Source organism: Myotis davidii, unplaced genomic scaffold (assembly GCF_000327345.1).
Source record: "Myotis davidii unplaced genomic scaffold, ASM32734v1 scaffold1147, whole genome shotgun sequence".
Lineage (NCBI taxonomy): Eukaryota > Metazoa > Chordata > Mammalia > Chiroptera > Vespertilionidae > Myotis > Myotis davidii.
The window spans coordinates 145933-162675 of NW_006298441.1; the positions used below are offsets into that span (position 1 = coordinate 145933).

The 16743-nt window shown below is 43.8% G+C and overlaps 1 protein-coding gene across 7 annotated transcripts in view; it reads left to right on the plus strand.

Annotated features, from left to right (window-relative positions):
• MTMR1 (myotubularin related protein 1) overlaps positions 1 to 16743 on the plus strand; it is a 58442-nt gene that overhangs the window by 26498 nt on the left and 15201 nt on the right. For all 7 annotated transcript variants that reach the window (XM_006774107.2, XM_015570701.1, XM_006774109.2 and 4 more), the window contains 7 exons: positions 167 to 268; positions 579 to 662; positions 1113 to 1262; positions 2309 to 2497; positions 10868 to 11053; positions 11499 to 11705; positions 14043 to 14135. In XM_006774107.2, coding sequence (XP_006774170.2) covers positions 167 to 268; positions 579 to 662; positions 1113 to 1262; positions 2309 to 2497; positions 10868 to 11053; positions 11499 to 11705; positions 14043 to 14135 — 1011 coding nt within the window. The remainder of the gene's footprint in view (positions 1 to 166; positions 269 to 578; positions 663 to 1112; positions 1263 to 2308; positions 2498 to 10867; positions 11054 to 11498; positions 11706 to 14042; positions 14136 to 16743) is intronic.

Below are 16743 nucleotides of genomic sequence, written 5' to 3' on the forward strand. Positions count from 1 at the left end.
GGAAAAGAAATCTTGTTGGAGGTGTTTTTGTTAATTACCTTTTGTTAGTTGGAGCAAGATAAAGTATAACATGAGAAATGATCAAAAATATTTTATTATAGCATGGTTATGACTAATAGGTACTCAATACACATTGAATAAATGAGTTTTGCTAATTGTTTAACAGGATATGAGAAACTTGCGACTTGCTTATAAACAAGAAGAACAGAGTAAACTGGGAATATTTGAAAACCTCAATAAACATGCATTTCCTCTTTCCAATGGGCAGGTAAGTACACCAGTATAAACCTTTTTGCATACCTTTGTGAGGGTTCAAAATTTCATGCTTAATTATTCCTTTTTTCAGAGGTTGCCTTTATCTGTTTTCTCTCTTTGGGGAACTAATATTAGAATATTTAAAACTCAGCAGTTCTGTGTAATGATTAAGAAAGCTGCATATTTGGTGCTTCAGCATCTACAAATTAAAAGAGGAATCTTAATACAATCAGCTTATAACTGAATGAAAAGCTTTAATATTGGGTATATGACATAGCAAAGAAATGCTGACATGTATTTTGTGGGTTTTTTTTTGTATCCAGACACTCTTTGCATTCAACTATAAAGAAAAATTTCCAATTAATGGATGGAAAGTTTATGATCCAGTAGCTGAATATAAAAGACAGGTAAAGTATGTTGCTTCTAGAAACTAAAAATAATAGGTTGAGCATCTTTTTGTTTTCTAAAAGGTTAGAAATGTTGTGGTGATATGTATTACTTATTTTAGATATTGGTAAGAAATTTCTATCTCTAGAGGAATTTCACGAGTATTTTTGAAGACAACACTATGCTCATTCTTTATAAAAACACTACAAGAAATGTATAGTACTGGGATTCTAGTATATAATTTTCATTTTTTTTAGTATGTTTGGAAATTCTTATGCTTCATTAAATTTTTAAATGGGTAGGAAATGGGTCATATTCGATAAATATATATTTAAACTTTTAACTAGCACTGGACAAATTATAAACAGATTTTAGCACAAAATAGGAAATGGATATGGTTCATGCTTAGTACTTTTCAAAAGTATAAAAGTATGCTTTCCCCCTCTTCTTTCTTCTCTAACACCCTACAGGGCTTGCCAAATGAGAGTTGGAAAATATCCAAAGTAAACAGTAATTATGAGCTCTGTGACACTTACCCTGCCATCATTGTTGTGCCAACTAATGTAAAAGATGATGACCTTGCAAAAGTAGCAGCCTTTCGAGCAAAAGGCAGAGTCCCTGTAAGTAATAAACATTGTCATTTAGGTATAAACATATTTTGTTAGATCTAATATGGGAAGAAAATAGAAAAAAAATCTAGTGAACAAAATGAAAAGTAGAAAAATAAGCCTGAAAACCTGAACATATCTTTGATTCTCAGGAACTACCTAATTATGTAAACATTATGTTTGCTGACTGCCTCATATGACTTCACATTACTAAGTCCAAGAGTAATTTCAGTTTAGCTCTCAAAATGTAGTACGTATAACAAAAGACAGCAAGAATGAGTTAGCATGTTACTGCTTTAATGGTTTGTGTCTCTGGTTTCACCAACTCATCTCGGAGAAAGACACTCTTTCTTGGATGCTGAGTGCAGGGCTGCAGCTGTATGGGCGGGACACCATTATGAAAAGAAACATAGGAGCCAGCAGGGGATGGGTTTTTAAAATAGCTTTATTGAGGATTAATTGATATACAAAAACATGGCACATGTTTAATGTATAAAATGTGATGAGTTTGGACATATGCGTACCCCCATGATACTGTCACCACAACCCAGGAGGGAGTGAACATTTTTGAGCCTTAAGTTTGCAGTCTGGTACAATCCTGATTCTCTTTGCCACAGGAAGAAAAAAAGAGGTTTGGGGATATAGTTTTAGATTTTATGAGAGACTGTATATTCACTTTGTCCTTATCTGGCCACATATATCATTGTTGAGATACAAAGATGTTTTTCAATTAGGAGGCAAAATAAAACTAGTCGATCAAATAGGAATGGGGCTTGATGTTAGTAACCTTTTCACTTAGTTTCTGCTTTTCTTAGAATCATAGAAGTTTAGATGTGGAAGGGGATTTTTAGAGCTCATCTAGTCAGACTTTTTTCATCCTGACCCAAACATTGCATCTCATAGCCACTGTCATTGCTGTGATTGGCCTGACCTCTCCACTTTGAGGAAAATATACAGAAGAAGCTGTGCTTGAGAAGAGAACTTGTTTTTACTACATGGTATTTAGAGCACATACTGTTTTAGGAACTGTACTCATATTTGTTACTTACACACACTAGGTGTTGTCATGGATTCATCCAGAAAGTCAGGCAACAATCACTCGGTGCAGCCAGCCACTTGTGGGTCCCAGTGATAAACGCTGCAAAGAAGATGAAAAATACTTGCAGACAATAATGGATGCTAATGCACAGTCTCACAAACTTATCATCTTCGATGCCCGACAAAACAGTGTCGCCGATACCAACAAGGTACATTCTTGATGGCATTGCAGAACCAGTAGGTCTTGTCTCATGTACTGTCTGTAAATTGTTATGCAGTTCAAATAGCCATTGACTTCCTCCCCACCTGAAGGTAGAATCTTTCCAAGTAGACCATAGCTATTCCTCCCTGGGATATAGCCTGTTGATGTCTCATGTGAGTTGGGATCTTGTCTCTCTTATTGTTCCTCCACAATCCTGTCTGCTGAATTAATTAAGCAAAGACCCAGAAAGAGAATTATCACCAAAAGAAACAAGTAAGTACCTTAATGAAATGATCGTGAGGCCCTTGGAAGTCCTGTAACCTGTGAAATATGGTGATTGCTTGACTAATTCACATCTGGTCTGAAGGTCTGTTAGAATGGAGTCAAATATGTGAAACTAGGGAAATATAAATGTTTCCATAAATCACATGGAGCAGAAGCATGTGCAGACCACTCCATTTGATTCTCAGTAGCTGAAGGGGACAGGACCCTTCAAACCTAGCAATAGCTATGACATCAAGCCTCCAATACCCACTATCCAAATAGAAAAGGCTCTGAACTGAGTCATTTCTACTTCCCATGATTGACTTTCCAGCAATGTGTTACTACAGGTACGTATTTGGCAGTCAGAGGGCTTGGCCCTTTCCACAAGTAATTTCATGTATCAGGAAGGTGGTGACAGCCCTTACCATCTCATGTCATTTGGGCAACAAACATGTAATAAGCACTTACTAGGAGGATATACCACAACAGACCAGGTGAGGTGTTATTTACAGGTATCAACTCAGTGTGCTGGGGGAGCCAGGAGAGGGACTGGCCAGGCCTGCATGTGAAGCTGGGTAAGGCTTCACGAAGGAGGCACCGTTTGAGCTGATTTTGGATGGTTAGCAGGAGGAGACAAGCAGGGCATTCTAGAGAGCACATGTACCTACTCAACAGTGTGCCAGAGCATGTCATTCACAAGAGTGGCAAGAAGGAAGATGTCTGAGAGCATGGTCATGATCCCTCATGTTCTCCTCAGCAGTGCTTAGGGAGGTCTTTGTTTCTCTGGGCAACTTGAACCTCTTATTTCCTCAGTGATTATTTAGTTGACCACAATCTCCAAAAAACCACCTTCCCATCCCCCCCCCCATCTCACTCTTGAGATAAGCCATTACCTTCTTCTTCAAGTAGCAAAGGAGCCATCCATTTTCCTTCAGTGCTTGAGTGCCTTCTATGGGCCAGGCATTTGCTACATATTGGGAGAGACACATACTGAACAAGTAGTCGCAGCAACTGCCATATGGTTATCCTCTGAGGTATGGAGGAACATGAAATATGCTCTGAGAGAGCATAGAAAGAAACTGGTTATTTGCTATATGACTTCATCTTTCTGCACCATGATTGCCTCATCTCTAAAGTGGCAGTGACAGTAAACCTACTCCCTGGAGTGGATGTGAGACTACTGTAAAGGGCCTAGGATACTACCCTGTGAGAAAGCATTTGGTTCAAGTTAGCTGTCATTGTTACCTCAGAGTGTACTGCTCCATTCTTTTGACTTTTATGACATTCACCCCCCGGATTTCTCTGTCTCCAACCTGGCTGGCTTGGTCTCCTTCACTGGTTCCTCTTCCTTTCCCAACCTGCAAATGGCAAAGCTCCTCAAACTCAATCTGGGATCCTCTTTTCAACTTTGTGCACTCTCCTCCTATGCCATGAATTTAAACAATCTATATGCTGAGTTTCACATCCAAGTTTCTATCCCACCCTCATTCCTCCTGAGGTCTAGATAAAATTTCCGTCTGTTGTCTAGTTGCCATCTCCACTTGGCTGTCTCCCAGGTAACAACTTCAGCAACTTCCGAGGCAGGGTATAAGAACCCTTGGCTTGGCAATCACTTACACCTGAGTTTTTCTTCAGGTTCTGCCACTTGATGCTATGTAGAGCCCTGAGCCATTTACCTCACCTCTTCATAAGCCTCAGGTTCCTCTTCTATGAAATAGGAGATAACAGTGCCTTGTGTAGAGGGCTGTGTAAGGATTAAAATTAAGTGAGAAGAATGCACGTAAGGGACTCAGCACCGTGCTGGGTACATCCTCAGAACTCAGTACATGACATTGATAAGCTCACTGTCTCAGGTGTCTGGCCTGGGGAGTGATGGGTGGTATCGGATACTGAGATGAAAAGACTGAAAGAGGAGCAGGGTGGGGATGGAGATGAGCAGTACATGAGTTTCCTGAGGCAGCAGTACAAATTACCACACACTTGGCACCTTAACACAAATTTATTCCCTCATGGTTTTGGAGGCCAGAAGTCTGAAATCTGGCAGGGTTGTGCTCCCTTAAAATGGCTTCACGGGAGAATCTTTCCTTGCCTCTTGCAGATCCTGCTGGCTATTCTGTACATGTAGCCACAGCACACCAATTTCTGCCTCTGGGTCTTCATATGGCCTTCTCCCCTGTGTCTGTGTCCTCTCCTTTCTTCTAAGGATACTTGTGATGACATTACAACCCACCCAAGATAATCCATGATTTCTCCTCATCCCAAGATCCTTAACTTAATCACACCTGCAAATACCTCTTTTTCCAAAAAAAGGTCATGCTCACAGTTGCCAGGGATTTGATGTGGATATTTTAGTCAGTTTCTCTTGCTACCCACATCTGGTGGATCACTAACCCTTGTCAGTCTTTCTATATCTCTGCATACTTCCTGACACTGCTGTAATACTATCCCAAAGATATAAAACACAAGATGAAAGCTATATTCACAGAGGCGATCTTCTAAACATCCAACAGAGCAAGGGAAGTTCATTGGGTTTCATCCAATGTGGAAGAGATAGAAGCAGGACACCATGGAAGAGAGTGTTTCAGCTCTGGCTGATATAACAAAACACTGCAGACTGGGTGGCTTATCTATATATATATAAACCTAAGCTACTGAATGACCGGTTGACTGGTCGCTATGACCACCAGGAGACAGATGCTTAACACATAGGATCGGGTTCCCTCCTATCTGGATTGGGCCTGCAGGGATCGGGCTCCTTCCTGTCTGGATCGGGCCTGTGGGGATCAGGCTGAAACCAGCTATCTGACATCCCCAAGGGGTCCCAGATTGCAAGAGGGTGCAGGGCAGGCCAAGGGACCCCACCCATGCACGAATCCATGCACCAGGCCTCTAGTAAACAATAAACACTTCTCACAATCCTGGGGGCTGGAATTCCAGAATCAGGGTGCCAGCAGATCCCGTGTATGGTGAAAACCTATTTCCTGGCTTCTAGATAGCCACCTTCTTGCTGTGTCCTCACACATCTAAGAGCAGAAAGAGGCCAGCTCTCTGGTGTCTCCTATAAGGGTTCTACCCTCATCACCTAATCCCCTCCCAAAGACCCCACCTCCTAATACCATCACTTTGGGGGGTAGGATTTCAACATATCAATTTTTCAGGGACAGAATCATGCAGTCCATAACGAGTAGTGTGGATTTGTGAATCTGGGGACATGGGAATACTGCCCTGGCAGTTTATCCCTTTGGCCTTTAGGAGTTGCCTGCCCTCTCCGAGGCTTCAGTGTTCTCACCTGGGAGCCCTCCCTGCTACTGAGGATTGGCATGCTGATGGGCGGAGAGTGCTGTACACCTTCAACAAGCACTGAACAGCTGTTTGAAATGAAGGAAATCTGAGTAAATCCTTCAGCTGGCTACTGGTATTCAGGTTTCCTTTTCCCAAGAGTGTTGGGATGGCCCTATCTCCGCTGCTATCAGCTTATTCTTGCAAACTTGGGGGCTGGTCTGTAACAGTGCCCCAGTGTCACTAGCTCCTCTTCAGAGCCCTGCTTGCCCCCATAGAAAGAGGTCTGGCCAGCAAGTTCTTGTCTTCCAGAACTCTCTGAAACTCTCTCCCTGTTCCAGCTGGGACACTTCTCACCCTCCTTCCCCTTCTTCTGTCTCAAGACCTCCAGCTGTCTGTTCTTTGTGTCCTGGCTTAGAGGGGGATTAATATACTGGGGATGGAGCCCACAACCCAGGCAAGTGCCTTTGACCTGGGACCCTTCAGTCCGCTGGCCAATGCTCTATCCACACAGCCAAACCTGCTAGGGCTACAACCCCATTTTCTGATTGTCATTTGCCTCATTTGGATCTTTAGTAATTAGCTTCCAGGCAACAAACTGCCTTGCTATACATTCTCCTGTTTAAACCCAGCTTTTGGCATGAGCTCCATGATGACATGTTTGATAAGCACGAGGCCCTGCCCAACCCCTCCTAGAGCCTCTTCCTCAGCACTCTCTCAGGGAAGGGCTCCGCCTGGCCCATGGCTTCGGACATGGTAGGTGCTGGTGAGGTAATACTGTATCAGTGCTTGAGTGACTTTGGGGGATGGTGGACAGGTACCAAGCTTTGCATGGATTAGCTTTAAGATAATTTATTTTATTTTATTAATTTATTTAACAGTTAATCCCCACAGTGACCCTTTGAGATTTTTACAAGTGAGAAAGCTGAGGTGGCATTTGGGTGGCAGAACTGGGATTACAAACCCACTTTCCCTGCCACCCAGGCCTGTGCCTTTAACCACTGCACTGTGCTGTTCCTACCTTAGCAAGCAGCGTCTTCAGCAGGTGCTAAGGTTTATATTTTTTTATGAAAAACATAATTATGCCACGGAAAGCAGGACTGGACTCTAAACTGCTTTGTCCATAGTTGGTGTTCAAAAAGTGTTTTAATGATGTTTAGGTGTTTCATATAATTCTGTAAAATAACGGAGTATAAGCTGGCATCCAAATATACAAAAATTATGTTGTTTCCCTGTTAGTCATGTTTGCCACATACAGACTTTATCAGATATTCAGCAACTGTTCCTACATCCAGGAGACCGGGATTTCAGCCTCACGCACAGCCTCTGGTCTTCCCCAGAGCAGCTTTCCTTCTGAATTCTCAGATCCAAACTGCCCTCTCAGACCTTAGCCTCTTGTGCCAGTGCTTACAGGCCGCTCCACAGCTGGTCCTCAATGCACGGACCCCCAGACCCTGCACTTCCTCCTGTTTCTCTCAGCTCTGGGACTATCCACATGACCCTGCCCAGCCTGGGCTCCTTAGGTTGTCTGTCTCCTGGCCAGCATCTTGGCTCATTAGCCCTTCAGCACTCCTGCCTGACCCAGTTCACTTCTCCTGCCTGCCTTTCTCATGCCCCCAATCTGGGCTGCTGAGTGTTCCAGGAGGATAAGAGGCTCACAATGTGCAGGTTGGAGCCACTCCAGATTTATACTCTCCAGACTGGGCCCTCATCGCTGCTGGAAAGTTTTTCCCCCTCAATCACCCAATAGACTCCCCAGGAGTTGTTTCAGCCTCTTCATGACTCTTGTCTAATGACTTTTGTATGACCCTGCTCTATCCCATTCATCCTCAACAGCTGACCTTCCTTCTCCACAGAGGGTAAACCAATCCTAAGACAGGAACTCCCACTGCTCTTGCCACCACACATGGAAACTAGCTTGCATTGTTGTCTGTGGTAGCCTCTTGCCTCCTGTTATTGTGGAAGGGGCGGCCGCCTTCTTGTGCCCTGCCATTAGCTCCCAACCTCTCCACCTGCTCAGTCATCCCTTTTCTTGCTCTGGGATCTTTGACCTTTCCCCTCCACTGACTCCTTCCCACAGAGTCATTTCCATCTACATAGATACGCCCTCCCTGGATTCATCACACTGTCTCTTTCCAGCTAGCTCCTCCTGCCCTTTACAAGACTTCTTAGAGGAGCTGCCTCCTTGATAGCCCTCAGTGCTCACTGCCACTCACTCACCCCTTAAGCTATGTGAAACTAGCTCCCATCCCCATCTCCACCCCGGCTGTTCTTGGTAAGTGTTTTCTTTTCACAAAATCCAATGTGTATTTTTTTTTTTTTTAGTTCTTTCCCTTGTTTTCGTGAGCTTTTGACATGGTTAAGTACTTTCTCCTTTTCAAAATACTTCTCCCCTTTTTCTTTTTTTCCTTCAATCTCTGGCCGATCTTCTCTTGCTTTATATTCCTTAAATGTTGGCCTTCTTCAATTTCCTGGTCTTTATTTGTCTCCTCACATTACATGCTGTCCTTGAGCACCATGTGCCAGACCTTTGTCCTCCAATATTATCCACATGTCCTTGACTTCATATTGATATGCACAGCTCAGTCCTTTCTTCTGAGCTTCAGACCTGTGTATCCCGCACCCTGCAGGCCTCTCCACTTGAATTCCTCCCAGGCATTTTGTATTCACTATACTCAAAGCCAAACACTGTTTCTTCTCTAATAGTGTATCCCAGTAAATAATACCACCATCTCTCAGGTTACCCAGTCCAGAATTTTAAGCATCAGTGTCATCTTCTGTGTTCCCCAGTTCCATTGCCCCAATCAGCCACCATGTCCTGCCTCTTAAATATCTCAAAGCAGGTGCATGTCTCTGCCCTGGTGCCTCCATCATGATTCCTTCAGCCAGGTAACCGCCTGTCTCTGAACTGGTCCAGCTGTACAAAGTCCCCCCTTCTCCAGTCCCTTCTGTCCCTATGTAGCCAGTGCTGATTCTACAGTAAAAGTCTGATTCAGGACCTGACCACTCTGGCCTCCTCTCTTCCTGCTCTCACAACTGCCCTAGTGTTCTCTGCTGAACTTCTTGCTTGCCTCTCAGGAAACCACATCTTCACCCATCTCTGGTCATGTAAACATGATTGGCCCCTCTACCTTGAGTGTTTTTGACCTTCCTCCCCACAGCAAAGCTTTCTTAACTTGTATAGACATCTCTTCTGCCCACCCTGGCAGCCTCACGCTCTTCTACAGGAAAGGGCTTGCCCCCTGTTCTTTAGGTGCCCTTCTCCTCACCTGATTACCCCACTAAATGTTGAAGACCTTAAGGATTATAGTCTACACTTGTTCATAATTGTTGCTCCAATATTTAACTCAGGGTTGAGCATTAGTACCCACTAGGCAAATGGTTGGAGACTAAATGATGAGTGTGGCCTTTGAGTTGACAGATGCATTTATTGCTTTTATTAATATAAAATTCAGATAACATAAAATTTGCCATTTAACCATTCCAAAGTTTTACAGTTAAGTGAATTCCAGTATATTCACAATGTTCTGCAACAATTACCACCGTCTAATTGTAGAATGCTTTTATAGCCCTGTGCACATTGGCAGTCACTGCCCATTCTCTCCCCTTCCTTCTCAACCCCTGGCAACCACTAATTTACTTGCTGTATAGATTTCCGTGTTCTGGACATTGCATATTAGCAGGGTCATACAATATGTAGTCTTTCACGCCTACAACAGTTTGTTTATTCCTTCATGCATTGATGGGCATTTGGGTTGTTTTCACCTTTGGCTGTTGTGAATAGTGATGTGTTCATCTCTGTACAAGTTTTTGTTTGAATACCTGTTTTCAATTCCGTGGGCCTGGGATTGCTGTGTCATATGGTGATTCCATATTTAACTTTTTGAGGAACCACCAACATTTTCTCCCACAAACTATGCAATTTTAATTCCCACCAGCAATGTATTAGGGTTTCAACTTCTCTACATTCTCATCACAGATGTGTTTTAAATGTTGATCTCTACAAAATATAAGTTAGATCATATTTTGTTATGAGATTACCAAGAGGTGAACCATATTCCCCTTTTTTGTTACAATTTTAGTTTACTAAAATTGCTTAAATAAATATCATTGTAAGGGATTTACAAATGATTTTATTATGTTTATTAATTTTGTGGTTGTATAACTTTTTGTGTTCAGACAGATGGCATTAACAGAACTTTTTAAGCCTAAACTGCCTTGAGTAAGATCCATTTCTTAATGGTTTAAAAACTGACAATGAGTGATGGAGGATTATTTTGGGTGAATTGTATCTCCATTTAAAAAAATGTCAAAGTCCTAACCCCTGGTACCTGTGAATGTGGTCTTATTTCAAAAGGAGGTCTTTGCAAATGTAATCAAGTTATGATGAGGTCATTTTGGGTTAGGGTGGTTCCTGATCCAATCTGACTGGTGTCCTTAAGAGAAGGGACACAGACACAGGAAAAGGACTTGTGATGATGAGGCAAAGATTGGAGTAATGTATCTATAAAATAAGAATACCTGGGACCGCCAGAAGCTGGAAGAGGCAAAGAAGGATCCTCCTCAAGAGTGTTCTGAGGGAGCATGGCCCTGCCAATATCTTGATTTTGGACTTCCCACCTCCAGCACTGTGAGAGAAGATGCTTCTATTGTTTTAAGGCACTCAGTTTGTGGTGCTTTGTTCCAGTGGCCACAGGAAACTCATATGAAAGATGTAGGGAGTTTATAATAAACAGATGAGTTTGTTGCTTCTTTAAATGGTCTCTATTTGGTAATACTAGAGAGGACAACAGTTAACTCAGATGAAGTGATGTCTTTCTTTTGTCTTTCACAGGCAAAGGGTGGAGGATATGAAAGTGAAAGTGCTTACCCAAATGCGGAACTTGTCTTCTTGGAGATCCACAACATTCATGTGATGAGAGAGTCACTACGTAAATTAAAGGAGATTGCGTATCCTTCAATTGATGAGACACGGTGGCTATCCAACGTGGATGGGACACATTGGCTGGAGTATATCAGGGTAAAGAGGGCCAGTCCCTTACAGGCTTTCTGGATAAGATTTCTCTGTGTTGGCGCCATAAATCTGTATCCAAGTGGTTTCTCAGCATTGCAAATTAGCACATATTTGCTGTGTGTTTGCACTTCCTTAGTTTCTATGGGAAGCATCCAGACTTTGGTCTTCTTTGGGGGGCTTCTGTGATATAATAAAAAGAGATAGTGCTTGCCTTACGTCAGGTCTTTTAAGTACATTTCGGCTGTTATAGTAAAGGACCCTAGTTACTGCTATAGTTTTTCTTAGTATAAATTTTCCCCTCCCATGGTACTACTAATGTTTTCTAGTGATTTTCAGTTCCTTGCATTCTTGTTTGGCTTATTGGTCTGAACTTCCTGTGTTCTCCCCAGAATTATTTTTGTTATAACAGAAATTATATGTTGCTTGGTCTAATGTGCCTTCTTTTCTGAAGATGCTTCTTGCCGGGGCAGTGAGAATTGCTGATAAAATAGAATCTGGGAAAACCTCAGTGGTGGTGCATTGCAGCGATGGTTGGGACAGAACAGCCCAGCTGACATCTCTGGCTATGCTGATGCTGGACAGTTATTACCGCACAATTAAAGGATTTGAGATTCTCATAGAAAAGGAGTGGATAAGTTTTGGACATAGGTTTGCACTGGTAAGTTGAGATAGGTTCATGCTTCAACTCTTTTGCTCCATTATTTGCATGTGTGTATCACAGAACATATGCACACACACATGTACATGTGCAAGGCTTTCTGCTCTGTATCATACATGAATTGCCATAATATAATACTGTGGACCCTCAGCATTGTATATTCCTGGTAGGGCATTCTTTTTTTTTAGTGTAGGTATGACCTTCCTTCCTTCCTTCCTTCCTTCCTTCCTTCCTTCCTTCCTTCCTTCCTTCCTTTCTTCCTTTCCTCACCTGAGGATATTTTTTCATTGATTTTTAGAGAACGTGGAAGAGAGAGGGAAAGACAGAGAGAAACATGAATGTGAGAGAAACACATCCTGTTCTGCAATACACACTCTGACTGGGGCCAGGGGTTGAGCCTGCAACTGAGGTATGTGCCCTTGACTGGGAATTGAACCTGCAACCCTTAAGTCCGTGAACCGACACGCTATCCACTGAGCAAAACTGGCTAGGGCAGTATGGCTTTTTAAAATAAAAGTTGAGCCTGGCCAGCATGGCTCAGTGGTTGAGCATCAGGCTATGAACCAGGAGGTCATGGTTTGATTCCTAGTCAGGGCACATGCCCGGGTTGGGGGCTGATCCCCAGTGTGGGGCATGCAGGAGGCAGCCGATCAATGACTCTCTCTCATCATTGATGTTTCTATCTCTCTTCTCCCTTCCTCTCTGAAATCAATAAAAATATATTTAAAAAATAAATAAATAAAATAAAAGTTGAGGTAAAACTCATATAACATAGAGTTAACCATTTAATGTGTAGAGTTCAGGTCCTGGCCACTCCCCAGCGTGAATACCTCAGAGTCTTCCTATGGCCTATGGGATTGTGGGCAAACTCCTCAGTGTAGCATTCAAGGCACTTGGTCATCTGGCCTTAGTCCACCTTTCCAGCTTCATTTTGTCTCCCTTTGCTGTGCTTCATCCTCTGAGCCTCAGTTGTGCCCAGCTAATAATGGCACCCTGGTGCCCCCATTGCTTCTGATATATTATCTCCCTGGCCAGCCAGGTAGCAGGCATCTTCCTGTCCTCCAAGGTTTATCTCAAATGAGACCTCCTCCATGACTGACTTGTATGACTTTCCCTCCTCATTCCCTCATCTACCCCATATTAAGATGGCCACTTGCTCCTTTGTGGCCCTTGGAACACTTTATTGCCCTTGTTATTTATAGGTCTTTCTCCCATGACCAGACCATAAATGAATTAATCATCAAGCATGGGTACTCTGTCTCATTAGTCTTTGTACCCCAGATGCCTAACCAAGGTCCTGGACTCTACTAGACACCATGAAAATGCCTGAAATCCTGAGGATCAGGCAAGATGTGTCACAGACACCATAGGAGTTCAGTGAATGTCTATTAAAAGAAAGAATCTCACTTTTGATCTGACTTATTTTCATGGTTTTTATCAGTCTTATTTATGTGATTGAAATTATCTTTTACTTTTTGTATGAATCTATTAATATCTTCTAAAATATCAAAGACAATGAAAGACAATTCTAGCTATCAATTATATCTCAACTGAAAAAAATTAATACAACACTGGACTCCTAGAACAAGGACTCTAGCCATTATTATTTCAAGAGTGAGATTTTTGGGGTTCTCTGAGTCATAGAAAATTGCTTAAAATTTGTATATTGTTAATGATTATTTTTATTCTCAGACTTTCCTGACATTTCTGAACAATGGAAAAAAATGTGTTTTGTTTTTTTTTCACTTGTGGAGAAAATGGCAATCATAATGTGCTGTATGAGATGCTAATTGGTAGTTCCAGGGTGACACTGTGCACTTGGTGTGGTGGCTGGGGGCGACCCCATCATTTGGACTGAAAAATGCTGGCTCTTTGCTTATAACTCTTGATCCCAGCTATATGAAAGAAACATTATAAAACAATCATCATGTAAAAATGTACACTGAAATTTTTTTTCCTAAGACTAATGAAAGTCAGTCCAATTCAGTGAACATTTTTGAGTGCCTATTATGTGCTGGTAATTCTGTTAGGCCTTGAGACATAGGAGTGAGACATGATTCTTTTTTTTTTCCTTTTAATCTTTATTGTTGAAAGTATTACATAAGTCCTTCTTTTTCCCCCATTAATCTCCTCCAGCCCACTCATGCCCCCCCCATGCCCTCACCACCCCATTGTTTGTTTCCACGGGTTATGCATATATGCATACAAGTTCATTGGTTGATCTCTTCCCATCCACCCTCCCCTGCCTTCCCTCTGAAGAGACATTATTCTTGTCACCAGGCAATTTTGAGAGGACCATGCATACATTAAAACATTTAACCTGTTGTTTCTTTACAGCGAGTGGGCCATGGCAATGACAACCATGCAGATGCCGACCGGTCTCCAATATTTCTTCAGTTTATTGATTGTGTTTGGCAAATGACAAGACAGGTGAGAGATTTCAATTACATGTTTGACCTACACAGTCTGATTCAAACATTCCTTAGAGTTGAAGAGTAAACTTTGATGTTCATTCAAAATGAAGACGTGTGTAAAATACGATCCCTTCTATTAGTTAATTCATTTTATTCTAATTCATTTAGATTTAGAAATATAAGCAGAAAATTAGAAACAAACAACTTCTCACCAAAAGTTACTTTTCTTGTACAAGTGTTCTTTGTCAGCATCCCGTCCCCAAGCCTTGCAAACCAAGGCCCTACTCCTTAGCCATTCTACTTATCTTGCTCACTTTCTGTCAATCCCCTGCTGGGTCAGAAATGTAATGTGTTAGAAATGGGGATGGGACTGAAGGCCAGCAAAGGGGATTTGACCAGGGAATCCAGGAGTCTCCATACCCTGCCCCCAGGCCACAGCCCCTCTAACCCCAAGGTCACTGAGGGAAATGACTATTCAAGAACCAATGGCAGATAGAAAGCTGCAGAGTACGTTGTCATCTCCTGGTGCTTAGTTCCAAAACCCCAATACAAAGGGCCCTGGTAAGCAAGAAGCCCATACATGGACCACCCGTTCCTAAGCCAGTTGGGCCTGGTGGGCTTTAATTCAAAGCAGACCATGAGGTGTGTATTGTTTTTCCCCTCATCTCCAACATCCAAACCTGAGTTTGAGGATTTACCATCATGATGGGAGATTGTGCCATGGAAATGGACCTGGAATCAGAGGGAGACAGAGCCAGAGCCAGTCAGAGAGAGAAAGACAGAGACACAGGGAGTGATAGAGAGATGATGTCAGAGAGAGAGGGGCAGGGGGGCAGAGAGAGATAGGGACAGAGAGGGACAGGAAAAAAGAGGAGTCAGAGAGACAGTGTGGTAGAGAGAAGCCGAGAAAGGGGCAGGGAGAGGGCCAGAAAGAGGTGGAGTAAGGGAGGTCGAGGGGTACAGAGAGTGACGGGGCCAGAGAGAGGCAGGCAGAAAGAGGTAGAGAGGGGGGCAGAGGGGCAGATGGAAGACACGGGGGCAGAGAGGCACAGAAGGAGGTAGTGGGGGAGGCAGAGAATAGAGTAGGAGAGAGGGGACAGAAGGGGGGTAGGAGAGAGGGGTGATAGAGTGAGGAGTATAGGAAAGAGAGGGGCAGAGAGGAAAGGTCAGGAGAGAGAGGGGGGGGACATAACAGAGGCAGGGACAGGGACAGAGAAAGGCAGAGAGGGGCAAGGGCAGAAAGGGGAAAGAGAGGTAGGGCGTGGTAGAAAGAGCCAGAGGGTCAGGGAGAGACAGGCATTAATAGGCAGAGAGAGGCAGAAAGTGCAAGAGGGGTTAGGGAAGGGCAGAGAAAGAGAGGCAGCGAGGGGTGCACGGATACAAGAACAGGGGCAGAAAGAGGGCAGAAAAAGGGGCAGGAGGCAGAGTGGGGTAGGAGAGGCCACAGAGAGGAGTGTAGGAAAGAGAGGGGAGTGAGAAAGAAGGGGTAGAGAGAGGAGGCAGGGAAGAGAGGAGACACAAGAGGTGGCAAAGAGTAGGCAGGGAAAGGGGGCAGAGAAAGAAGGAAGGAGAGAGTGGGGTGGGAGGCTGGGAGGGTAGTAGAGAGAGAGGGAAGCAGAAGGGGGCAGGAAGATAGGCAGAGAGCTAGAGGGGAGATGTAAAGAGAGAGGGAGGGGGCAGGGTTAGAGAAAGAAAATCAGAGGTAGGGAGAAGAGCTGGGGAGAGGGGAAGAGGCAAGGAGAGAGGTTGGGAGCGAAGGAGGCAGGCAGAGGACTTCCCTAGACCAGTGCAGCTCATACTTAATGGGAGCACAGAAATCCCCTCTGGCTTATAGTAAAACTAAAGGCCAGGTGCACAAATTCGTGCATGGGTGGGGTCCCTCTGGTGGCCTGTAGGGATCAGGCCGAAACCTGCAGTCCAGCGCCACCTGCAGCTCCTACCTGCTGCTCCCGCTCATCCTGGACCCAGTGTGCCTGCCGCAGGCTTCCATCTGATCAGTCCCAATCGCCATGAACCCTGCATCTGGCGCCCTCCCAAGGGGAATGGCCTGTGGGATTGAGCTGAAACCGGCTCTCTGACATCCCTTAAGGGGTCCTGGATTGCGAGAGGGCACAGGCCAGGCTGAGGGACCCCACCGGAGCACGATCAGGCTGGGGAGGGACCACGAGAGGGCTCCAAGGCATGTCTGGCCCATCTCGTTCAGTGCTGTTCGGGCTATTTGCATATTACCCTTTTATTATATAAGATATAGATTCTGATTTGTGAATCTAGGGGTGAGCCTGAGAGTGCATTTCTAATAAGCACCTAACAAGTCATGCTGCTGGTCCATAGATCACACTTGGAGCAGCAAGGATCTAGAGAGCATAGACATACCTTCAGAAATAAGTAAAAAGGGGGCAGTAGATCAGAGCAACCAAAGTAAATTCTCAGAGTCCTTGGGCCTCTCTTGGAACTCAGTTTTACTTTTAGACCAGGGAGCTGCTTGGGCTCAACAGTCATCTGAGTGCCACGTCACAGCTGACTGAAAGCAGTCAATTAAAAGATTGTTGGGGTAAAAGTGGTGTTCTCACAGGCAGGCACCCTGGTATGAGTGATAGACAGGTAACAGCAAACACATACTCACA